The sequence below is a fragment of the Notolabrus celidotus genome, chromosome 11, assembly GCF_009762535.1.
Source record: "Notolabrus celidotus isolate fNotCel1 chromosome 11, fNotCel1.pri, whole genome shotgun sequence".
NCBI classification, from domain to species: Eukaryota; Metazoa; Chordata; class Actinopteri; order Labriformes; family Labridae; genus Notolabrus; species Notolabrus celidotus.
Genome location: NC_048282.1, coordinates 3073925 through 3099742, shown reverse-complemented (window position 1 = coordinate 3099742; position 25818 = coordinate 3073925). Strand labels below are relative to the sequence as shown.

General features: G+C 41.4%; 1 protein-coding gene across 1 annotated transcript; it reads right to left on the bottom strand.

The window, feature by feature from the left end:
* dalrd3 (DALR anticodon binding domain containing 3) lies at positions 1 to 23433 on the bottom strand. The gene is made up of 13 exons (XM_034695936.1): positions 22941 to 23433; positions 20362 to 20669; positions 19972 to 20276; positions 15578 to 15636; positions 15325 to 15426; positions 15115 to 15179; positions 12275 to 12333; positions 12095 to 12177; positions 8987 to 9113; positions 7239 to 7297; positions 6946 to 7062; positions 6774 to 6842; positions 1 to 2072 (listed from the first exon to the last, which is right to left on the bottom strand). The coding sequence occupies exons 1-13, from the start codon at positions 23175 to 23177 to the stop codon at positions 1953 to 1955; spliced, it is 1710 nt and encodes a 569-aa protein (XP_034551827.1). The 5' UTR covers positions 23178 to 23433; the 3' UTR covers positions 1 to 1952.
* Between the last annotated feature and the right edge of the window lie 2385 nt (positions 23434 to 25818).

Here is a 25818-nt window from a genome sequence, read left to right as displayed (position 1 = left end):
GAGTCTGTCATGGTTCTTTTATTTCTGCAGACAGGAGACACACAGAAAGTGTCAACAGATGGATGTGGAGGAGACAGATTGACAGTATTATTCACTGCATGTTTACAGGAGCGAGCACACTGAAGGGTCAGAGACATACGTGAGGAGACTTTTCAGAATGGAAAGGAATGTCCCAAAAAAACAAGCTGGTCTTTACTCCTGCTGTTTCAGATTTATGATTTTATTTTCCCCTTTACACATTTCTGCTCAGACTGCCTCACATCAGGATTTTCCAAACCCCACGGCTCTAAAATAAGAACAGACAAGCTTTGGCTCTGCGTCTCTGTGTCAGAGAATATAATACCATCCACAATGGGGGGCAGATTTCAATGAGGATGGCAACCAGGAAGAAAAGACTGAGAGAGATGGGAGAAGAAGGTCAGAGATGTTGAGGCCTGAGGGGTGAAACCATGGCAGAAGAGAGACACACCAAGAGAAGGTATTGTATGTTATGTGGAGCACATCTGTTAACACACAGCGAGGCAGGGAGCAGTGGAAGAAAGGAAGGAAAGAAAAGTCTGTCAGAGTTCAACACAGAGGTGATAACGGCAGGTAACGAGGCTGAACATAGATCTGCATGATGTAAACATGTAAACACGGATTCCCTTTACAGAAAAGTAGGCTCAAACATTTCATGCATTAAGAGGTCAGGTCTTTGACTGTTTTGTTCCAACATGAAAAAAAACAAAACATCAACGTACAAAATAAAGTGAAGGTTAAAAAGAAGCTATGGCACGTTCGGACAGACCGCAGGTTACTGAACACTTCAAGTTCCAGTGAGACTAAAGGATCAGAATCAGGTCAAAATCTTACAGCTACTAAAAATTCATAAATAACATTTTTGGCATTAAACTCTTAATATACTATAATCATGCTGTTCCATGCATTCCCTAACCGTACGATGCCTTAAACACTGCTAATGCACGGGTTCTGTCAATAACTTATGGACCTTTGTTGCGACAGGTACGGGTCGTTGGATTTGGAGCGTTGATGATTTGTCGAGCAGGATAACTGACTAGTCTGAGCACTTGGAATAATATATGAACACAGCATTAAGACTCATATGCAGAATATATATTCTGTACACATCTTTTTTAAACACAATAAATATTTGTATGGCACTGATAAATACATGGTGCATAACTTACAGGGAGCGGGACAGCTGGAGGAGACGTGTTGGAATAAAAACATATCTGGATAAAGATTCATTTTGTGTTCTAAAGAGGAGAAACTGTTAGTGGTGATAAGTACAGGGGGCACACTGTGATTATAATGACAACACAAATCACAAAGTGAGTCTAATTTGAGTTTAAGTGAGATATCTTGAGGACAAATGGGAATTTGGCACCACAATCATAGACAGCAAAAGTCTCTGATGTCTGGAAAGTGTTTTGAGTTATTAGGACAGAGGATCAATGTACAGCATCCTCACATGACTGGAATAGAGTCTGAAATGTCAAATTAGGTCTTCAGTAGAAAAAGAGCACCCTTTAGTTAGCTAGGACACTGCAGAGTGTTCTTGTTTGCAGAGTCCAGTCTCCAGATTAATACTTCCAGTCAAGACATCGTCCTGTTGTCATAACTTACAGCTACTTTTAATGACTTTTAAAAAGGTTCAAATATTCTGACTTCAACAGCCACAGTAATCAGCGACAACAAGATGTGGAAAGAACATCTCATGATTATTTCTAACGGCCCCAGACCGCTCTAACATTCAAAGGGAGAAGTGACAATGTGTCTAACCTGGAAAAACTTCAATCTAAAATAAGAAGATGATGCTACGTTTACAAACCAAACGTGTGTGCGTGTGTGTGTGTGTGTGCGTGTGCGTGTGCGTGTGTGTGTGTGTGTGTGTGTGTGTGTGTGATTGTGAGTGTGTGAGGTGGAGAGGTGATAACATAGTAAGTGGCAGGCTATAGCTGCCTGATGGGGGGAAGGTTGAGGGTGTCCAGAGCGCTGTGGTAGAGCTCTCTCAACGCTCTCAGGAGATACAGTCGACAAAACATCTGGTTGAAGAGATGAGGCAGAGGCTCCTGGGGAAGGAAGACAACAGGAGGTGTGAGGAGGAGTTTAAGTCTGTTTTAAGGCTGATTTATACTTCTGCTTCGAATCCACGGCGTAGTCTACACTCCTGTACCTACGCGCGTAGCTGACGCGCACCTGCTCCAAAATGTAACCACGCGTCAAATTGACATGGACCACAAGCCCTGTGATTGGACCACAGGGCTTGCGGTCCACTATTCTTCATGTAATCATGTCTGTATGATAAACAGCTAGGGCTGTCAATGAATATTCTAAATTCGAATATATATTCGAATATAAAAAAAAAACAGAGATTCGATTGTGAAAATTAATATTCGACTGTGGAAAAAAAAACACATCAGCGGCTGCTTTGAGAGTGTGCGCACTGCATGACAGGTCAGGGACAGGTCACAGGAGTCACACATGCACAGCATGAAGCAGAATGCAGAGAGAAATCTTTCCTTCCCCGGATCCTCAGTGCGCTCTGAACACGTCTTTTCCTCCGCTGGGAACATAGTGAATAAAAACGGGTCGGGCCTCTTCACACTGACTGTCTTGTGTTTTTGACAAATAACCTGTCAGGCCTAAGACCCTACATTGACAGTGGACTAAAAGAGCCCAACAATCAGTGACACTGGGATAAAATGCAGTTTTTCCTCTTTTTTTTATACAAGCGCCAAGAATGTAAGTGGACTACTATTTCGTTTTTAACTTCAATTAATGTGAATAATATTTGCTTCAATCACTGAATGAAGCCTGCCTATATTAGGGACAAGAGTCGGGACCTTTAATTGCTCGCACAAGTCTTGTTCAGCACTCACTCAGCACACTGCGCACAGAGAGGGGAGGGGGGCGAGCGAGCGAGAGATCAACAGTCTTAAAAGTGTTACGGTATAGACCATTAGGTCATTTACTTGTTTTGTAAGTGTAGGTATGTTTTAGGCATGTTATATCTTAAATAAAAACACATATACAAGTAGTTATGTCTCCTTGTATCAGTTTGTCCACCGGTTATTGACATAATACGCAAATATAGATATTCGAATGGTTCGAACCTCTGGGATTTTTTAGAGCGAATATTCGAATGTCATTTTGGATCAATTTTGACAGCCCTATAAACAGCAACATGTATCAGCTGTAGATTAACATAACGCGCTCTGAATCTCTGTGGAAAAGTAAACAGAGCCTGTTTTCGAAACCGCCTACTATACTAGCAGTGCGTACTGATTTGATCTAAATTCAGTAAGTAGTATGTGAACAAGAGCAAAATCTGCAGTATACCAAAACTACCTGGATGTCGTACTGATTCAGGAAAATGTCATAGTATGCATCGGACCAGTCTGCCTCACGTACTGTTTCCCACAATGCACAGTGCTCGTTACGCTTTTCCTTTTTTTTCCCTTTTTTGACGGGGGCACTCAGTTTTTAAGGTGCTGTGAAAATTATTAAAATCCATATAAACCACTTCTTAACTTTTTAAATCATCAGTGATGCTGAAGAAGCAGTTTATCTGTCTACCTTATAGTTAGAGCTGGATCAGGCTTAGACCAGCTCTTAGTTATGCTGCTATAGGCTTAGACTGCTGGGGGAACTGACACACTGGGATCCTGTCTCAACCCCTTCCCTCCAACCCCCTCATCACTTACTTTAACTCTACCTGTCCCATCAAAGTTACTAACCATAGACCTTTCTGGAGTCCCTGAGCTCCCTTGTCTCGTAGGTTCCTCTGAGCTGCTGTAGACGTCCTCCTGCTGTGGACGTTCCAGACTCCAGCTGATACAGACGTGCTGGACTCCAGCAGCAACAGCTACTACTACTCGTCTCATCACTATCACCGCTCCCTCTCTCTCTTATTCTCCTCTATCCCTCTTTCCAGACCCAACTCGGTCTCAGCAGATGTCTGTCTAACATGAGTCTGGTTCTGCTCGAGGTTTCTGCCTGTTAAAGGAAGTTTGTCCTCACTGCTGTAACTAGCTAAATACTGTGAGGTGCAATGCTCATGGTGGATTAAGGTGGGGTCAGACTGAGTCTTACCCTGTCTTGGTGTTGGGTCTCTGTTCATAATTTGACATAGAGTGGTCTAGACCTGCTCTGTTTGTAAAAGAGTCTTGAGATAACGTTTGTTGTGATTTGGCGCTATACAAATAAAGATTGATTGATTGATTGATATCAGCTTGGCCGTTCTTTACTTCCGCTTTCCGAAACTGGAAATCCAGCAATGTCTGGCCCTGCATGCTGCAAAACAGACTACAGACTACCTTCAAATGCTGTATGTAGTAGGCAGTACCTACTGTCTACTACATTCATAGGTAGGATGTAGCAGGCTGTTTCGAAAACAGCCAGAGATAGTAGCAGGGCCGGAAGCAGGCGACCGACTATCAGAGAGACCACACTGCCCTCAAGCGTTTCGGAGGAGAATTGCTGCGCGACACGGACACATCGACGCACAAGTATGTGGTGCTCATGTCCGCGTCAGCCCCTGCTGCGTAGGGGAGACGCAGAAGTATAAATCAGCCTTTAAAGCTAGAGAAAGAGATAGAAATGGCATTGCTAACAACATTTTGTCAAGTCACAAGATGGAACACACATGACACAAACACACTGATATACATAGTGGGAACACACATGACACAAACACACTGATATACATAGTGGGAACACACGACACAAACACACTGATATACATAGTGGGAACACACGACACAAACACACTGATATACATAGTGGGAACACACGACACAAACACACTGATATACATGGTGGGAACACACATGACATAAACACACTGATATACATGGTGGGAACACACTTGCACACACAAAGTAATAAAGACAGATTATTAGAACAAATGAAACCCCAATTCCAACAACATTGGGACTCTGTGTATAATGTGGATGAAAACTGACTTTAATGAGACTGAAAGTCATTCAAACTCTACGATTCATTGAAAATGATGTGAAGAAAACAAATCAAATGTTAAATATGTTCAATATTTCAGCTTTGTGAAAAATATATGCCAATTTTAAATTTGATTAAAACAACATGTTTCAAAACAAGTAGGGATAGTGGTAAAAAAATTATAATTAAAAAAAACTGTATAAGTTCTGTAATGCCCCCCAAAAAACCTCAAGGAACATCTTAGCTAATTAGACTGTGGATAAAAAGGACACTCCAGAGATGCTGAGGCTGTTTTCGAAACAGCCTGCTACATACTACCTACTAATGTAGTAGGCAGTAGGTACTACCTACTACAGTCTGTCTGTTCTGTTGGATCTGGTCTGCAGGATGCTTCAGGTAGTCCAGTTTCAGGGAGAGGAAGTAAACAACGACCAAGCTGATAGATAAACTGCTTCTTATTCTTTAAATCACTTATGATTTAAAAAGTTAAGAAGTGGTTTATATGGAAGTTAATAATTTTCACAGCAACTAAAAACTGAGTTCCCCCGTCATATATGGAAAAAAGAAGAAGAACGTTAGCGCTGTGCATTGTGGGAAACAGTGCGTGAGTGAGACTGGTCCGATGCAGACTGAGACATTGGCTGTTTCCGAAATCGCCTACTATACTAGCAGTACGTACTGATATGTCCAAGATTCAGTATGTAGTAAGTAGTATGTGAACAAGAGCAAAAATCTGCAGTATGCCAAAACTCCCCGGATGTCTACTGATACGGGAAAATATCTCAGTGTGCATCGGACCAGTCTTCCTCGCGTACTGTTTCCCACAATGCACAGCGCTCGTTCTGCTTTTTCTTTTTCCTCATTTTTTGACGGGAGGAAATCTGTTTTTGGGTGCTGTGAAAGTTATCAAATTACATATAAACCACTTCATAACTTTTTAAATCATAAATGGATGCTAAATAAGCTTTTTATTTATCGGCTTCGCCGTTGTTTACTTCCACTTTCCGAAACCCGAAACCCAAATCCAGCGAAGTCTGGCTCAGCATGCTGCATGACAGATCTAACAGAACAGTCATACTACATACTAAATTCAAATGCAGTATGTAGTAGGCAATACCTACTGCCTACTACATTAGTAAGTAGTATGTAGCAGGCCGTTTCGGAAACAGCCATGTTCCTGAATCAGTACGACATCTGGGTAGTTTTGGCATACTGCAGATTTTACTCTTGTTCACATACTACATACTGAATTTAGACCAAATCAGTACATACTGCTAGGATAGAAGGAGGTTTAGAAAACAGCCCCAGTCTCTCAGAAGAAAAGATAGGAAGAGGTTCACCACTCTGTGAGAGACTGTGTGAGCAAATAGTTCAACCATTTCAGATTAATGTTCCTTAGCAAAAAAAAAAAAAAGAAGCAAAGTATTTGGGGATTTCATCATCTACAGTATATATTGTCATTAAAGACACAGTACAGAATCTTGATAACTCTCAGTAAAAAAGGTGACTACGCTGAAAACCAACACTGGAAGGCTGACATGTTTGAGCACTAAGGCAGCCCTGCATCAAAAATAGACACATTTGAGGAGGATGGCACAACATTTTGTTTTCACAACTCCAGAATGTGGCTTTCTTGGTTCCCCAATGTTTATTACAGAGTCATCATTTTACACAATGAGACAACTTTTTGGGAATTGGAGTGTCCTGAAATAAATGTTTACTTAGAAAATAAATAGTTTTAAACAGAATACACAATCACCAGCTCATCTTTGTTTTTAAACATGTATAAATATAAAGAGTAAATGCATCCTCACCCCCAGCACATGGACTCTGTTGTAGTACGAGCTGAAGTCTTTGCTGAGTGACACAAGGAATTTACAAATCTGCAGAGCACAAACACATGAGGGTTAGATTCACATCTTAACAGAAGACTGAAGTTGTTTTTAAATTTGACTATTAATAATATTCTAATCTGATGACCCTGACCTGTTCAGTCTTAATATTGACTCTGGCTCCTCCCCCTTCACAGTCTAATGCTTGTCCTGATTGGTCCAGCAGCTCGGAGAATGGGATGAGATAATTGAACAAAAGAAGCCACTCGCCCTGTCAGTCAAACAGAGACAGCACTTTGTATTAACAATTCAATATTGAAGTATCACTTACATAGCTGACATACTGGTTTATTGTCTCACATATTGTTTGTGATGGAGAAATAATGCAACATTTTGAAAAGAGTGACAGAGCAAAGAAGAGAGTCACAGAGGAGAATAAAGTTATACCTCTTCTTTCAGAGCGGAGAAGTCGAGCTGGGAGCCTTCAGGGATTTCTGGATACAGACCTGCAGATGAAAGATGAAGACGATGCATGAACATATGTAGATGTATATTTTTAAACTTGTTACAAACAATATCAGACACTTATGAATCTTGGACCTCGCACAGCAGTCGTGGGCCAATAGCTCTATTTGACTTAATCCAACACTCAACATAAACACTCATCTTCTTCAGAAGGCGGACATTTACCGTGTTTATATCTTGCATTAAATGTTACATTATTAGAGTCACAGTATTTTATCATCTATTTAAAATCAATGATTTGTCTCAAACAAAAGGGGGCAGTCTGACGGCCAAATTCCACTAGATCCGTGTCGCTGTCTGTGATCCCATTTTGCTATGAAGTCCCTTATGTTGCCAACATTGCTGTTAGCTTGTGAACAGAGTAACGTAATCAACAGTCTCAGTAACTTTAGCAAATCAAGTCAAGTCATACTCATGTCCAAGTCTTTGAACTCAAAAAGCCGTGGCAGAGATCAGCCGGTGTTTTGGTTTATACAGCGACCCTGTTAACTGGAGACTTTCAGCCAGATGCATCCCTCATAAACGTCTTTAGACGATCATTAAATATCTGATGAGGATATTTTGAAATCTTAATAAAAACTAAACTAGTTTGCATTCCCAGGAACTCCCTCTGTGTTTCAACAGCTGTGTAAACTCCACAAACACTGACACGTTCAGCTGAAGGTCTCCAGTTTACAGGGTCACTTTTAAAACCGGAACACCGGGAGAGACGCATTCACGGTGGGCTGAGAGAAGACTACTGTTACAAGCTGCTAAATCAAGAGAATCACAGCTTCTTCTTTTGAAAAGTACACACACATACAAAAAAGTTAGAACAAATAAAAACTAATGAAAGAAAGAGAAATCAAGAGAATCACAGATGTGTGTGATGTTATTGTGGACGGAGGGAGGAATAAAAACACTGCGGTTAATCTACCAATCAGACACGTTCAGCATTGCAGGCCCCGCCCCCCTGAAAGTCCCGGGACCTTTGAAAAGTACTACCCCTCTAGCAGGGGCTTTTTAGGGGGGAGATTATCTAACTACCTAAACTAAATTTAGACCCTGGGTCCACTGGTTGAAACGCACGTAGTTCTGGGGTAAAGTTCCTGCGGGCAAAAAGCGCCTAAATATCATTACCACAGCATCCCTTGCAGGCGCTGACCTCAGGGCTTAAAGTATTATCTCATTACTTTTCTGCGTGTGAAAACTGCAAGAAGTGATGAGTTCTGACACCAAATACAAACAATGCTCTGCTGCTGGAAGTAACATTTGAAACTATTAAAAGTTGAGATGTCTGACTGAGTGTCTCTCACAGTCAGGGAATACTTAGTGAAGGACAGAATGAGCTACAAGAGCTGCAACCTTCAATAAAACACCTTCAAAATTTCACTCCATGATGAGAAACCAAGCTACAAAAGAAAAACTAACAATCATGAATTTGTTTTTTAAAACATTCAGCTGTCTTTATTGATTTTTAAAGTGCTAATTACGACAGAGCCACTCACTCAGGCTGTCAATTATCAGCAGACTTCTGGTAAACTTCTCCACACTCCTCTGCGGTGTCTGTCTCCTCTTATTTTTAAATGAGATATGGATTTTCTTCCACTCTGAGGTCGCAGCCAGGCCACAGCTGTCTGAGTTATTGGTTGTTTTTGACTGAGAAATGAAACAGAACTCAAAGCTCTCACCTTTCTCCACTCCTCTCTCGTAGCTGTCGAACAGAGTGTGCAATCTGGCACAGTTGTACATCACGAACACGCCTCCTCTGGGCCCTTTGGTGGACACGCCCCCTTCTTTCTGGACGTCCAGTGTGACCTAAACAGAGAACTGTCAATTAGGGATGCACCAAAATGAAAATTCTTGGCCGAAACTAAAAAACGAAAATGAGGAAACCAAGGCTGAAAACCGAAAAACCGAAAAAAATTATTATGCCAATTATTAGTAGGGAGACCGGGGACAGTTTTAACATTTCACTCCTTGGATTTGAAATTAAGCCATGCATTTTCTGTTATTGTTGCACACACATTTTCTAGGCTCTTTATCCTCAAATGTGACTTTGAAAAAACATCTTTTGGAAGTCCTTAAAGAATTAAGTTTAAAGATGTATGCCCCTCTGTCATGTTTTTTTTTTAAGTCAAAGGGAACATAACAACTGTTAAATACTTTAATGAAAGTATGTTGTGAAGACAGAAAGGATAAATGTTATTTACTTGTAAATGCACTGGCCACCCCTGCCTATGTAAGAGCCTCAGTTGGGCCTACCCAGTCAAAAAGCTCTGGACACGCCCCTGCCCCTACCATCGCATTTCTGGCTCTGACTGTGTTCTAACCTCACTAAAATCATGATCTCATTGAACATATCAGACAGCGAGGGTGCATGCCCCTCATCTGGTTCAGAGAGACAAGTCCTTTTTTCTGCACTCTGTTCTCCTTCCTGCGCTGTACGCTTTTCAGTCTCCAAGCAGGTTCTCTGTATCCATCGTGGCCTGGATCAATTCTCGTGTGAGCCGCTTTATTCCCACATCCAAGTAATGATCTTTATAACGTGGATCAAGTACAGTCATGATGAAGTGCAGAGGATCTGAATCGATCTCAGTGAAACGTGTGCTGACAGACTCTAAGAGTGGACTTTTCATTGTTTTCACTCCGTGGTCCGTCTCAACCTCTTTGCTTAGAAGACGCTTTAGTGCTGCATTAAAGGAAGAACGTCTGCTACAGATGCATCAGAGGAGCTGATCTCTTTAGTTAGCTGCTCAAAGGGGGCAAGAAGAGAGGGAATGTTCTCTAGTAAGACCCTCTGGTGTGAAGTGAATGTCGTGGGGAACTTGTGATCTGCGCTGCAAGACTCGCTTTTGCACAAAGCAATCCAGACGCGCTTTTTGCTTGCGTCATCACAACATTCTGTTTCGGCCGTGTTGTTTCGGTGGAAAAAGTGTTTTGGTGGCCGAATTTTCGGTGCATCCCTACTGTCAATCATTATGACTGGAACAAAGATCAGTAATCTTGTCATAAACAGGGAGGTGAGTGAAAAGCTTGTCCTGGCTAACTGCAGGACTCTAATTAAAAATGGAGGATGCGTCTCCACCTCGCCCTGTTGAACAAAAGTAATGCCCAGATTCCCCTTACAATGGGCGCTGACATATTGTACTGGCGATGTCATTTGGAACCAGTCAGCACAGAAGAGACTAACGGCCAAATTCCACCAGATCCGTGTCCTGTCCATCTCTGATCCGTCACAGCACTGGATCTGATAGGTTTCTATTCTAGTCAATGTGTTAACTTCCACTGGATCCACTCCGTTGTGTTCCGGCTGCGTCTCTGATCCGGCAGGTCTGAGTCCTCTGGATCAGACACACAAGACTTCTATTTTTGCCGGATGCCGGAGCACGACGCATCAATCTCAACAGAGCAGATGGAGCGGGACAGGAAGTCAGGTTTCACCAAAACAAAATGAAAACATCCGGTTCATTTTCAGAATAAAACACTCTGTGTTATCACCAGATCGTATTTCACTTAACTACAACAACAAACCAAAGTCATGATGAGCGGAGCCAGGCCTGGAGTCAACAGGTCAGAGGTTTTCAGAGGACCAGAAAGACAACATGGATGAGGAGAGGAGGAGGAGAATCCTTGATTCAGTGATTACCGCGGGAAAACCTCGGTCACATGACTCCAGCTGTCCGGAGGTCCTGCTCCGTGCTGCGTTCTGAAAACACAACTGGTGGGTGTTGACGGACGAGAGAGCATGGAGCCGGACCACAGCGGATCGGAGACGGATAGGACACGGATCTGGTGGAAGTCCCGTGTGACTGGTGAAGCTGTGGTGGCATCCTGCCCATAGCTAATCGATACACAAATTTCCAAAGGATTAAGACTCCTCTGGTCAACACAGTCCACAGCAAACAGCTTCTTGTGCTGGTTTGAGGCAAACGCTCAGAGGTATAAAACATTTAATGACTTGTTCTTTTTGTTTAGCCTTCTTTTCACCCAGCCATGAATCAGCATCTTAGGAACTAACTTCGATGGCTAAAACCATTTATTGAGTATCACGTTAGTTCAGGAGGGCCATGAGGCCAACCTCAGCACACAGAACATCAGCTGCTGTAACGCCAGCCCATTTCAGCTGACAGCTCAGCTACCAGTGTTATATGTGTTGCATATATGAAGCCCTAGTGGAACTGTTAAAAACTGCGAAAAAGGCTAAAGACCCGCCTCTTTACCTCACATTAGCTTGACAGAAGTTACGTTGAGTTCAGCCAATGATTCAGCCGACGATTGGCTTCAAAACAGACGGGTGACGTCTCAGATACTACGTCCATTTAATATACAGGGTATGGTTCTCACTTATGCTTAATCTGCTCTGTACCATGGGGTCTTTGCTGCTGCTCTCCCTGCCTTGGCTTTTCATATATGCACATCAAAGAGAGGGGAGGTGTGCTCTTCTCCGCCTCAGGCTTTGGCATTCCACGTAGGCAAGTGGAAGGGCAGGGAGCCCCCAGAACAGAGCCATACAACCAAATATAACTTACTGCCTGCACATAATTAACTCTTATGACGAGAGTGGTCCTGACTGAATTGAGGAAAACGTATCGTAGATGTTTGATGTCATAGTTTGAACCATGTCCCATCTGTTAACATGGCAGAGGGGGGCTTTATGGCTTGCTGCAGTCAGACAGTATAGTATAGTCAGGCAGTAGTAGCTGCATATGTTTTGGCTTCACTTTAGGGGATCTGTCATGTTATCCATCTTCTTAAATGGTCCATAGTGTAAACACGTGACTGTAATGATGACTCACAGGACTGGTGTGGACTGTTGATAGCAGCTCGAATCTCACAGTGGCAGAGGTCATGACCCTGATGATGTCATCCCATGTCTGACCTAGAGGAGGACATCGTTTTTAGACCAGTTAATTTTATCTACACTCAAAGGGAGGAAAAAAGGCTCAGTAAGAAAGATATGAACTGCAAGGACGCACCTTCTACTTGATCTCCATACTTCATCTCTGAGGCTTCCTTCATCTGACCTCTTCTCAGCCTGTAGGAGAAAGAGGAGGAGAGAGGAAGAAGAAGGAGGACAGAGGATCATTTACACAGACTGCACTAAAAATACACTGTGAGAAAAGCACCATCAACGCCCACCAGTGTTACATCAATTCAGTTTAATTAGAGCTGCAATTCGACTGTGCAGATAAGACCGTCTTGGTATAATCAACATTTGTCTGTTAGACAGCTGCAAAGTCTAAGAGGAGGAGGAGACAAGGGGGGAGGAGAAAGACTGGAAAGGCAAGGCAAGCCTAAGCTGTGGAACGCTCTTCCTCTGGACATCAGAATGGCGAGCACTCTGGGTGTTTTTAAAAGGAAACTTAAGACTCACCTTTTAAATCTAGCTTTTAACTTGGAGTAATTTATTTTTAGCCCTGGACTGCATTATTATTTTAAAAATTGCTTTAACTTTATTTTTTCTTACTGACCTTTCCGGTTGTGTAAGATGCTTGATTCTGATTGGTCCAAACCCCTTGACGACGGTTATTAACTTCACTAACATGAGCAACACCAGAGTCAAACTGATCACACGTCATGTCAAATCAATCCACAGAAAAGAGTTCAGACACATTTAGCATCTGCTTGTTGACACCACAGACCAGGGGTCACTAACTGGCGGACCGCGGTCTGGATCTGGATGGTCTGGACCCAGAAGCCGACCCATACGGACCCGGATCGACAGCCAAAACGGAGGGTTCAGATATAAAATCTGACGGGCGCTTCTGTTTGAACCGGCGCAGCTTTTGTAGTCTTTACGGTAGTGGTTTACCGGCGGAGGAAACGTACGGACCAAATGCATACGAGTTAAGCCATCCCACGTGATACTACTCAGCCAATCAAATCTGTGCATTCAAGGCATTAAACATGCGACTATACAGATCAGACAGATGAGAGAGTTAGAGGTGAGCTACACGTGAAAAGATGGCCGTAAGAAAAAGAAAGATAGCGATAAAGTTAGAGAAAAAAAGGAGATAAACAGAGGAGTGAGACGGAGAAATGGAGCGATACAGACGACTGCTCTGGGGAAAGTTTGGAAAATAAGGAACTAGTGACCCTCTCCATAAAAGAAAAGTGTGCAGCGAAAATAGAGCATTTCATTCAGACTGGACAGACTCATCTCTGTTCATACTTCCCACTGGGAGCAATAAACCAGCGTATCTCATGTTCAGAAACCGTGGCACTTATTAAAAGAGCCAACGGGAAACATCGTTATGAGACAAAACATGAAGGTTTTAACAAACAGACACACTCAGACCTGAAGTGAGTCCTGAATGATTGGGAGCCCAGACTGCCAGGGTTTGGGAGTGTAGTTTAACACCTCAGAGACTGTTTATGGATTTAAGTATGTCATCAGTTATTATTGTTATTGTTATTATTATTATTATTATTATCATTATTATTATTGTATTTATTTATTTTTTACCTCTGATTTCAATTGAACTCCTTAGCTTTAAAGAAATGTCATGAAAAATAACACATCAAATGTCGAGAATATAAACTTCTTTTAGGGACTTGAATTCATGTTTTTGTTATTTATAAATCAATCATTTTATGTTTTCCTTTTTCATAATTAAATTTCCAGCACAAATGGTCACATAAATATTCACCAGAATTCAGGGAATTAAGAGTTAAATCCTCAAAATGTCCAAGGGGAGGACCCCCAGACCCCCTCTGCTTCGAAATGTTTTAAATGAATCCTAAATTTTGGGTATCAGGTCTGAAAGGGAGGACTATTCTATGTTCCTCACCCCTACCCCTGGAAGCAGCCAGATTACACCACTGATCATTCTTCTGTTCAATCCTGTGTGATCAATAAGTGCACTTGATTAAAGGTGTCATAAAAATCTCACTCCTGTCAAACACTCAAAGTTTGTAACTCTGGTTTAAATATTTTTTGAAAAGTTTTTGAATTGTACTGAATTAATTTAAGTTGACATTCAGGTATTATTAAATGCAGATACAGTATATCACACTACATAGTTAGACATTCTGATGTTTGATGTTCCATATTGGATCCTGTCCATCAATATGATGAAGGAGTGGAACAGGTGAGAGAAACTTTAGGTTAGTGATCTCTACAAAGAAAGTTAAACCATGAGCGGTGGTGATGATAGCAGCAGGGTTCAAAGTTGTGACATTAGTTTATTTTTAAAGGTGTGTGAACCACAGAGCTCAGAGAAGAAGGAGAGCTGAATGAGGACAGTTTCATGTTCAATCCACCACAACAGACAGAGAAGAATCCATCACAATGGAACGATCACTGATAAGGAATCACTGGGACTATTTTTAAAAACTGTAAACATAAATCATTTAAATCAATAAAATCATCTTTAATCAATGTTTTTAACAACGTGTTTGTATCTTAAGTTAGTATCCGGCTAATACCCCTACTTAATCTTTTTTTTATTAATTATTTATTTATCTATGTATTTCTTATATTAATCTGATCTTGTTAACTCTACCTTATTTCTAACTTTTCTTTACACCCTTACTTATTTTATTAATTTTACTGTGTTGATTTTATTTTACTTTTAAGTATTTTATTTATAATCATGCCTTTTATAATTTTACCATTTCTGTTATTTTCTGTCTCTGTTATTTTGTGAAGCACTTTGGGCTGCATGTTTATATGTATGAAAGGTGCTTTATAAATAAAGTTGAGTTAACAAAGAAGGAAGAGGGAGAAAGAAAAACCACTGACAATGAAAGGAATGATGAGAAAAGAAGACGAGGAGAGACAAAACCCAGGAGGGAGAATTAAGCTGTGTCTTACTGCAGGTACTGTGCAGCAGTGAGCTGACATCCAGGAGTCTTCACGGGCCCACACACCAGATGTCTCTGCAGGAACAGAGGAGAGCACCGCTGATATAAATAGCAACACAATACAACATATGATTGTGTGAATGTGTGTGTGTGTGTGTGTGTGTGTGTGTGTGTGTGTGTGTGTGTGTGTGTGTGTGTGTGTTGGGGGGGAGGGGCATACCTGTGTATGTGTAGCTCCACTTGCTCTCCACAGCACTGCTATCTGCTGCTGACGGAACTCATCCTGACAGGAAGTAACGTGCAGGACAGTTGCCATGGGTACCTATGAACAAGACAGAGAGAAGATCAAAAGTGTAGTTGTCATTTATTTGTGTGTGTGTGTGTGTGTGTGTGTGTGTGTGTGTGTGTGTGTGTGTGTGTGTGTGTGTGTGTGTGTGTGTGTGTGTGTGTGTGTGTGTGCGCGTGTGTCTTACTGCGCAGTTGGCTGTTGCTAGGTCCAGTTGCGCTAGGTGGGAAACGCTGTCTCTGTGAACTGATAGGAATGAAACAGCGTGTTAGCACCACATGCACTGCCTGCTAGCTGTTAGACAACTTATCAATACGTGGAGGAGAAGAAGAGGAAGAGGAAGAAGAAGAAGAAGAAGAAGAAGAAGAAGAAGAAGAAGAAGAAGAAGAAGAAGAAGAAGAAGAAGAAGAAGGAGAAGAAGAAGAAGAAGAAGAAGAAGAAGAAGAAGAAGAAGAAGAAGAAGAAGAAGAAGAAGAAGAAGAAGAAGAAGAAGAAGAAGAAGAAGAAGAAGAAGAAGAAGAAGAAGAAGAAGAAGAAGAAGAAGAAGAAGAAGAAGAAGAAGAAGGCAAAACAAATGATGAATGGAAGAAGTGCATTGTCAATATTCTCTGGGTAAGAAAATCTGCAGTACACATTTGTTCGACCTCAAAGATGAACAATGTTGTGAATAAAAATAAACACACTCTCTGAACCCATCAGCTGTCGTCTGACCACGCTGATGCCTCTGGAAGTGAGAGGTAATTGTTTGTTGCACTTGCATGGACGTGTCTTTGACATCACAAAGCTCAATCATTGTCAGAGGATTGCTCGTGGGTAAGGGGAATGTATTATGATGGACAGTGTTCTGCCCGTTTTACTGTCCACACCCTGCGTACCACCAATGCCCACTGAACGTAAACATTCAGTCTGGCTTTTATGAAGGGTTTAACTATTTTATTACTTTACTTTTACTACTATATTGTTTTAAATGTTGCTTTATCATTCTATTCATTTTTACTGTTTATTTTAATTTTAGTTATTTATTAATTTATTTATTTTTACTTATCTTCTCAGTTTTACTGATATTTTTAGCCTCAAAAGGTGACATATCACGCTTTTTTCATCAATATATATTGGTCTAAGAGGTCCCCAAAACATGTCTTTAAAGTTTATGCTCAAAAAAACACTTTGAAATCAGATTTTGGTCTGCCTGAAAAACCCTCTTCTTCAGTCCTCCTCAGAACACTCTGTTTTCCCTCTGACCACGCCCCCTCAGGAAGTGGATGTGCCTCGGCTCTCCAGCACGTTGATCTAATGTTTACATGTTGGCTGAATATACACGGCTGCTCACAGACCCGCGTTACTTCACTCCTCTGAATCTGATCCAGAATCTGATCCTGACGGAGAGGCGCCTGTAGCAGGACCTTTCTGAAGGATTGGTCACAGATTTAGTGTTTCTTGTTGTTTTATTTATCAGTATGTAGACGTGTGTCTTGGTACACAGCTACGAACATGTAGCTATGTGGCTATGCTAACTAGCACTAGCACTTATCCATGACAAATAAAAATCATCCACTAGATCTTCAAATCTGCAGACGTGGGGAGTAAAACCGACCTCTGCCAGAAAGGCAGCAGGACCTTTCTGAAGGATTGGTCACATATTCTGTGTTTCTGGTTGTTTTATTTGTCAGTATGTACTGTAGACGTGTGTCTTGGTACACAGCTACAGCTACAGCTACAAACATGTAGCTATGTGGCTATGCTAACTAGCGCTAGCACTTATCCATGATAAATAAAAATCATCCACTAGATCTTCAAATCTGCAGACGTGTGGAGTAAAACCGACCTTTGTGTTTATTAAGACAGCCTACAACTAGCATGCCTCCCTCCTAAGCTCCTTGTTAACACACACGTGTGTGCAGGTAATGAAAAACGGAGGAGGGATTCAGTATTATTTTATACAGTCTATGGGCTGAACAAGCTCCGAGCTCTGACTCCGTGACAGACCGGATATTGTTGTTACGTAACAAAAACACTGAAGTCTGAAACGGCTGGTTTCAGCACACATTTACAGAAAGGTGGAGAAATCAAAACAGGGGCAGAATGGATTTTTTTCATTCTCGGGGGGTTTGTAGACATGCCAGGGAAACATATTTCAGGTAAAGAACCATTAAAAAGTCAATTTTGCATGATATGTCATCTTTAATTTTATTTTCAACTCTTATCCTTATCCTTATCCTTTTTAAATGTATCTATTTTAACTATTTATATTCTTAATATTATTTTGATGCTTTAACTTATTTTAATTACACATATTTTATTGTTGTTGATGTGCATTAGTCTCTATTTCAAAATCCATTTTTGTTTTTTTAATATATCTTTAAGCCATTATTTTATTTCTGCTTCTTTCTCGTTTTCAGTCGCTGTAAAGCACTTTGAATTGCATTTGATTTGTATGAAAGGTTCTCTATAAATAAAGCTTGATTGATTGATTGATTGATTGATTGACTGATCCCTCTTAGAGGAAGCTAGAACACTTTGGACAATAAAATCCTCTCCCTGTGAATGCAAATCCTACTTTTGTCATTTGTCATTTTGTCTGCAGCACTTTCAGACTCTCAGCTCTTTAATCAGACTTGTTTTACTGCCAATCTACTGCAGTTAGATTGTTAAATGCTCTTTAGGTTACTATGATATTTTTTATGCACTTCTTCTCTTTTTAGCAGACTGACTCTTCATTTTATTCCACGTATCTATTCATCTAGTTTTATCAAGTATTTGGGAAAACACTGACAGCATTGTTAGGCGAGCAAACCAGAGAATCTATTTGCTGAGGAAACTCAACTCTTTCAGTTTCAACAGAAATATTCTATGTAGCTTTTATCAAAGCTTTATTGAGAGTCTCTTAACATATTCTTGTATATGCTGGTTTGGTTGTATTTCTGTGAAAGACAAGAAGTGTCTGAATGACATCATCAGTTTGTGCTCTAAAATCACTGGAGTCCAGCTTAAGGACCTCTGCTCCCTTTGGACAGTGCGGGTGGTCCAGAAAGCAAACAGAGTTGTAACCCAACCTGATCACATACTTAGCAGTGAATTCTCAATCATGCCCTCAGGTCAGGGGCTTTATGAGCCAGTGCGGAAAACAAACTGCTATGCAAATTATTTTATCCCTTCTGTCATAAGGCTGCTAAATGCACAAAATGTAGAATAAACCAAGAAACACTCCACATCCCGCTCTGCTGTACGGTCACTGCTTGTGGTTGTAGTTGATGTCACAATGTATTATTTATTTCCTTTACTGTATCATATACAGTGGTGGAAAAAAGTTTTCAGACACCTTTAAAATTTTACATAATCTCAAATATTGTCATGAAATATTTGTTGAAAAGTCTTTTTTGTGTTTGAAGCATTAGACAGACATAAACAAAAACTAATGATATTTTTTGTTTATTGTTTACAAGAAAAACTAACAATGGTTTGAAAGGAGGTGCTCTTTTGTGTTTTCGCCCCTGTCCCTCAAACAGTCTGAATATGCCACTGGGTCTTTTTAACCCACGTCACAAAACCTGAACAGAAAAGGTAATATTCATATTTTCAGATCTGAATGTAAAGAACAAGACGCTCCAGACATGCAGGCCTGCTGGTCGTACCTAAAGTCTCTAAAAGTAGTATGGGAGGTAGAACCTTCAGTTATCAGGACCCTCTCCTTTGGAATCATCTACCAGTCAGGGTCAGGGAGGCAGACACCCTCTCTAGTTAGAGCTGGATCAGGCTTGGACCAGCTCTTAGTTATGCTGCTATAGGCTTAGACTGCCAGGGGAACTGACACACTGACACACTGGGACACTATCTCACCCCCTTCCCCCCAACCCCCTCATCACTTACTTTAACTCTACCTGTCCCGTTAAAGTTACTAACCTTAGACCTTTCTGGAGTCCCTGAGCTCCCTTGTCTCGTAGGTTCCTCTGAGCTGCCGTAAACATCCTCCTGCTGTGGACGTTCCAGACTCCAGCTGATACGGACGTGCTGGACTCAGCAGCAACAGCTACTTGTCTCATCACTATCACCGCTCCCTCTCTCTCTTATTCTCCTCTATCCCTTTTTCCAGACCCAACTCGGTCGAGGCAGATGGCTGTCTAACATGAGTCTGGTTCTGCTCGAGGTTTCTGCCTGTTAAAGGAAGTTTGTCCTCTCCGTTGTAACTAGCTAAATACTGTGAGGTGCAATGCTCATGGTGGATTAAGGTGGGGTCAGACTGAGTCTTATCCTGTCTTGGTGTTGGGTCTCTGTTCATAATTTGACATTGAGTGATGACATTGAGTGGTCTAGACCTGCTCTGTTTTTAAAAGAGTCTTGAGATAATGGTTGTTGTGATTTGGCGCTATACAAATAAAGATTGATTGATGATTGATTGATTGATTGATTGATTGATTGATTGATTGATTGATTGATTGATTGATTATGTTGCTAGTGTATTTATGCTAAACTTTAATATTAAAAGGTACATATGTGCTGCATCTGACATCTAATAACCATAAACTCTAGGATGAATGGACAAACACTGACCTCTAACTTTTACCATCCCTCCTGTAGTCTCACCTGTGCAGGTACCGAGGCTGGGGTCATATCCGAGCAGACCTTCCTCCTGGAACGCTTGTTTCAGGTTGACCCTGAGCACTCCTTCATTCTCCTCCTCCACCTTCCTCCCTCCTCCACTGGTTCTCCTGCCTCTCTCTGTTTCCCTTTGTCTGTACGGGGAGTTCTCCAGTGCTGTCTGCATCTTTTCCTCCCGCTCCTCATTGGTCCAGTTGGCTTGGGCTGTTGGCCAATCGATGCCCAGAGCTCTTAGGAAGGTGATGATGTTGGTGTCTTCAGGAAGTGTGGGGCAGTAGGACACAGCAAATCTGAAGGCAACAAAAAAACAGGGATATTCAAATCTGTGGTGAAACTAAAGAGGATGTTCATGCTTGAAGTAACCCTCACACTCACCCTTGTCTTCTCACCAGCGCCCCCATATGGTCTGCCAACAGAACTGTCCTCAGCTGGCCCAGAGTCAGAGTTTCAGGAGTGAGTGTGTGAGGTTTAGGGTGCAGAGCGGGGCAGTTGATCACCACACACCCTTCTTTCTGACTTGAAGGCTTCAGGTACTCAGTGGCTCCACCCGCCAGGACAGACCTGAAGGCTGCGGGCCGGTCCACCCTAACCCGCAACCCCTCACCCATGACCTCCCCACCAGCCACAGGGAGAACCCCGCTGCCACGGAGGGACAGGACCCTGGACATCACCGCTGGAGGGACCTGGGTGTGAAAACAAAGGATACTCATGAGGTGGATGCCTTCATGAACAAAGTCACACTCACATACTAATAACAATGAGTTTCAGGTATGTACAGCTGAAACCAGAAGTTTACATACACTATAAAAAGACGCATAATCTTTTTTTTCTCACTGTTTTACATCAAATCAGACTAAAATTTTCCTGTTTCAGGTCAGTTAGGATTTCCAAAATTATTTATATTTGCTAAATGTCAGAAAGAGAGAGAGACATGTCCTGTGGTCTGATGAAACAAAAATTAAACTTAAAGTTAAATTTTTGTTTGGAGGAAAAAGGGGGAAGCTTATTCCTTTGAAAAAGGAAGAAAAAAACAAGGAAAAGATGCAGACAGCACTGGAGAACTCCCTGTACAGACAGAGGGAAACAGAGAGAGGCAGGAGAACCAGTGGAGGAGGGAGGAAGGTGGAGGAGGAGGAGAACGAAGGAGCGGTCAGGGTCAACCTGAAACAAGCATCCCAGGAGGAAGGTCTGCTCAGATATGACCCCAGAGCTCGGTACCTGCACAGGTGAGACTACAGGAGGGATGGTAAAAGTTAGAGGGCAGTGTGAGCGTGTGCCCCATGTACAGAGGCTATTGTCATTGTCACAGCAGTCGCAGGTTCGACTCCCGGCCGTGACCATTTGCTGCATGTCTTCCCCTGCTCTCCACTCCCCACACTTCATGTCTCTTTCCAGCTTTCCTATCCAATAAAACAAACCCTTAAAAAATATAGAAACACATGTTTGGTGTGCTCTTTGGATGCCCCTCCAGTGAGGTGTCTCTCAATCTGAAGGTTGGTGGTTCAATCCTAGCTCCTGCAGTCACATGCTGAAGTGTCCTTGAGCAAGACACTGAACCCCAAATTGCTCCCTCTGTTGTTCAGCGGTGTGTGAATGTGTATGAATAGGTGTTGTTCGACCGCAGGAACTTCACCCCTGAACTACGTGCGTTTCGACCAGTGGACCCAGGGTCTAAATCTAGTAAAAGGGTAGTTAATCTCCCCCCTAAAAAGCCCCTGCTTGGGGGGGTAGTACTTTTCAAAGGTCCCGGGACTTTCGGGGGGCAGGCCCTGCAATGCTGAACGTGTCTGATTGGTAGATTAACCGCAGTGTTTTTATTCCTCCCTCTGTCCACAATAACATCACACACATCTGTGATTCTCTTGATTTCTCTTTCTTTCATTAGTTTTTATTTGTTCTATCTTTTTTGTATGTGTGTGTACTTTTCAAAAGAAGAAGCTGTGATTCTCTTGATTTAGCAGCTTGTAACAGTAGTCTTCTCTCAGCCCACCGTGAATGCGTCTCTCCCGGTGTTACAGTTTTAAAAGTGACCCTGTAAACTGGAGACCTTCAGCTGAACGTGTCAGTGTTTGTGGAGTTTACACAGCTGTTGAAACACAGAGGGAGTTCCTGGGAATGCAAACTAGTTTAGTTTTTATTAAGATTTCAAAATATCCTCATCAGATCAGAGATGAGATTATCCAACACTGATGGTTCCTTACCATAGCAGCCTCTACCATCAGTGAGTGAATGTGGTGTGAATGGGTGAATGTGACGTGTAGTGTAAAAGATATATAGAAGGATAAATCCATTACCATGTCATATGGCAACTGTATGATGCAGTGTACTAGCATGCATGGAAATAAACTAAATGAAAGAAGCATTCTCCTACCAGGATGCACAATCACTGACCAAGGCACATGCACAGATGTTGGGGTTGCATTCCTTTAAACTATCTCCATGAGGTCTACTTTCAGATTTCAGAGTACTGGGAGGCAAAGCTAGGAGTCTATCCTTTATGTTGTTCACGCCACAGTTAGCTTTGTGTTTCTGTCTGACCCATATTGCACTTCCACTCATGGGTTACTAATCACTGCTGCAGGCTGATGGAGTCTGGTCGATACTGATGGAGCAGAATGAGCACCCACTGAGAGATTCAGGGGGTTACACCATACTACTTCAATTTACACATTTTCATGAGTTGGGCTTTTAGAGTATTCATTATTGTAGGGTTTGAACAAACTGAGCCTGAAAACTCAAATAGTTCTGGTTGTCTCAGTAGAATAACACACATTATATTGCAAGGTTTGTGATTTAATGTGACGTCAGCAGTGTGGTTAATGTAAAGTTAGGACGTGCAGTGATGGTATGTCCAGCTAACAGCTCTTTCAGTGAGTGTTGTGTTGAGTGAAGGCAGTAAAGCAGCTTCAGAGCCCCTGCTGTAAACGTAGTTAAACCTCGCGGTAGGAACCCACCTGTCCGTCCGCATACAGCGTGTTGAGCATCGTGGTCGGAGACAAGAAGTCCCGGTTCCGCAGGTTTTTAGCGCTACTCTCTTTGAACCAAAGCTTCTCCGGGTCAGGAAAGACCCTGTCCCCGTGTTCCCGGCTGGACTCGGGTACATGGTCCCGTTTCCCTCGCAGTGCGGAGCTCAGAGCCCGGACCGTCGGGGTGATCCGGATGGGCGCAGACTCCTCCTCGGTGTTCTCCATCACAAACAGGTGAGCTAGCTACCAGGCTACTGAAACATCTACAGCCCTCTCATACTGTCTGAGGTTCAAATGCTCTGACACTGATGAATGATAATCGGGCTGAGCTGATCTAAATGACTGCAGAATTACTCGCCAGTCCCCATCAGTACATTAATCACCGGTCGATGTCAGATATCGGTGCAGGGCAGGACAGCAGAGGCTGTTTGTCATGTCGGAACCATTGTAGCCCAATCCTTGTTTCTGTAGTGTTGCATCTGAGTGTCGGACCAGTGCATTCTAGCTCCATCTAGTGTCTAGCAGAATGACTGCGAGTGCGAGCTGAACTTCACATTTTGGGTATCTCACGTTCCCTATACCACCCAAAGCAAAAGATACACACTTTAAAATGATGAACAATATTCATCCTTCTGAAGAATGACGCTGTGCACGCTTTAAATTTGAAGACAAGTCATGCTCCCTTTGTGAAAATGAAGTGCAGTCGACGAACCATGTTTTCTTCTCATGCCAAACTGTGAAAACCTTCTGGACTGATATCCATGAATGGTTAAAAGTACAAATTCAATACATTGCAATTTCCTTTTCAACAAATGACATAACTTTTGGTTTGATATTAATAAATAAAAGTGATAAAGTCTGCAGTAACATAATTCTATGTCTCTCAAAATTATTTATTCATGAAAACAGGAGTATGAAATATCTCCCCAAGTTTGTTGTTTTTCTAAATGAATGCCAAATGTACCTAAAATCATTGAAAATAATGAACGGACCAAGAGCACTTCAATTATACAATTCCCTAAAAGAATTCCTCACTGAATTGTAAAATGATTCCCTTTCCTTACTCAACTTATTTTATTATTTATTATTTATGTATAATTTTCTCATTTGCCTTCACATTTGGCCATAAGTGGTGCCCCTTGTACTGTAGCCAACTCCGCATCACATATACACTTAAAGAGAACTGACATACAGCTTTATGTTTTACAGGTTCTCTTTATTTTAAGATAAAAACCTCTAAAAGAACATTAGTCAAATAGTAATAACACTGATATTTAGCAGGAAAAACGTTATACAATTTCAAAATACACAATGTAATACAGTCATTATATAACACATCAATGTTCACAGTACAGACACTTTCAACAAAGCAACAGAAATGTATTAAATGATGACTGAAAACATAGAAGCAAAATGCTTATTGGAGCCTTGCCTACATTTTCTATCTAATTAAGGTAACAGCTTCCAAAGTGTAAAGAAAACAAAAGACAACAACAACAACAAAAACAGATCAATCATGAACCTTTTTGTTTTTTAAACCAAAAGTGAATCACAGGCTTTTAAATATATACTGGCATTACTCCAAATTGTAACCCCAAATTATACTAGAGAACAATATTATTTTTCCTATTATCTTCAACTTTTCTTCCTCACTCATTTAGAGTGCAAGAGGTGCCCCTAGCATTTGCCTATATTGCCTATGCCATGGGCCGGCCCTGTGTAGATCAAGCAGCAACCTCCGGTCTCAAACGATGAAGCCCATGCAGAAGTGTTATACTGCAATTCATCAAGGATCCGCTTGAGGCTGGCAGCAGAAACACCAGAAACCACATACACACCCATTCAAAGAAGACGATCTTTACATGGGTGTAAAGATCGTCTTCTGGTGATGGGTGACGTCACGGATACTACGTCCATATTTGATACAGTCTGTGGTGTAGACCTATACTTATTTGTTAACATTCGAAAAGATAGTCTCATGTGAGATTCAATAAAAACGTTTCGAAAAGGTTGATCTCCTGTGTGGGACTACATTTTTCATTCCTCAAAAGTGATGATATTTCTTAGTTGTGATTTTTCTCACATTAGCCTTCAGGTTTGTTGAAGTAGGTCATAGCTCTGATGTACGGTGGCTAGGAAGAGCAATGCAAATCTACAAAGGATGAAACACTTTTCAAAGTTGGAGACAAATTTACATTTTATAAAACAATATTACATTAGCAAAACAATTTTACCAAGGACAAAACCAATTTACATTTAAGAAAAACAAAAATTGGTAAAAACAGAACATTTTTACCAGTCCCGAAACAAATTTGCAAAACATAGATTCTGAAAAGGAATGTACCAGTGATTTTCAAAATAAACATATATATATATGCTAAATTTCCAATGGTTTTATTTTGAAATTCCAAATCAGATATAGCTGTGATTGGCAGGGACACATTTTGAGGTGTTCTCTTATCAGTCTGAATCTAAATATCTTAGTGGAAACAGGGATGTTAATGTCAAATATGTATTAATTCATTGGCTGTTGCACATTTTCATATTACAGACACCTTTTATTTTGAAAATCATTGATACATTCCTTTTCTGTCAGAATCCGCTGTTTGTCTATTTGTTTCAGGACTGGTAAAAGTGTTCCGTCACTTCTTGAATTCTCTCAGCGCTTGTAAAAGTGTTTCTGATTTTGTAAATTAGTTTCCATAAAAGTACATTTGTTTTGGTCTTGGTAAAAGTGTTCAATGTAATTTTGTTTTAAAAAATGCTTTCCAAAATGTAAATTTTTAGTTATGATGTAAAAAGTGTTTCATCCTTTTTATTTGCATTGCACTTCCCAGCCACAGTACTGATGGCTTTCAGTCCTGCA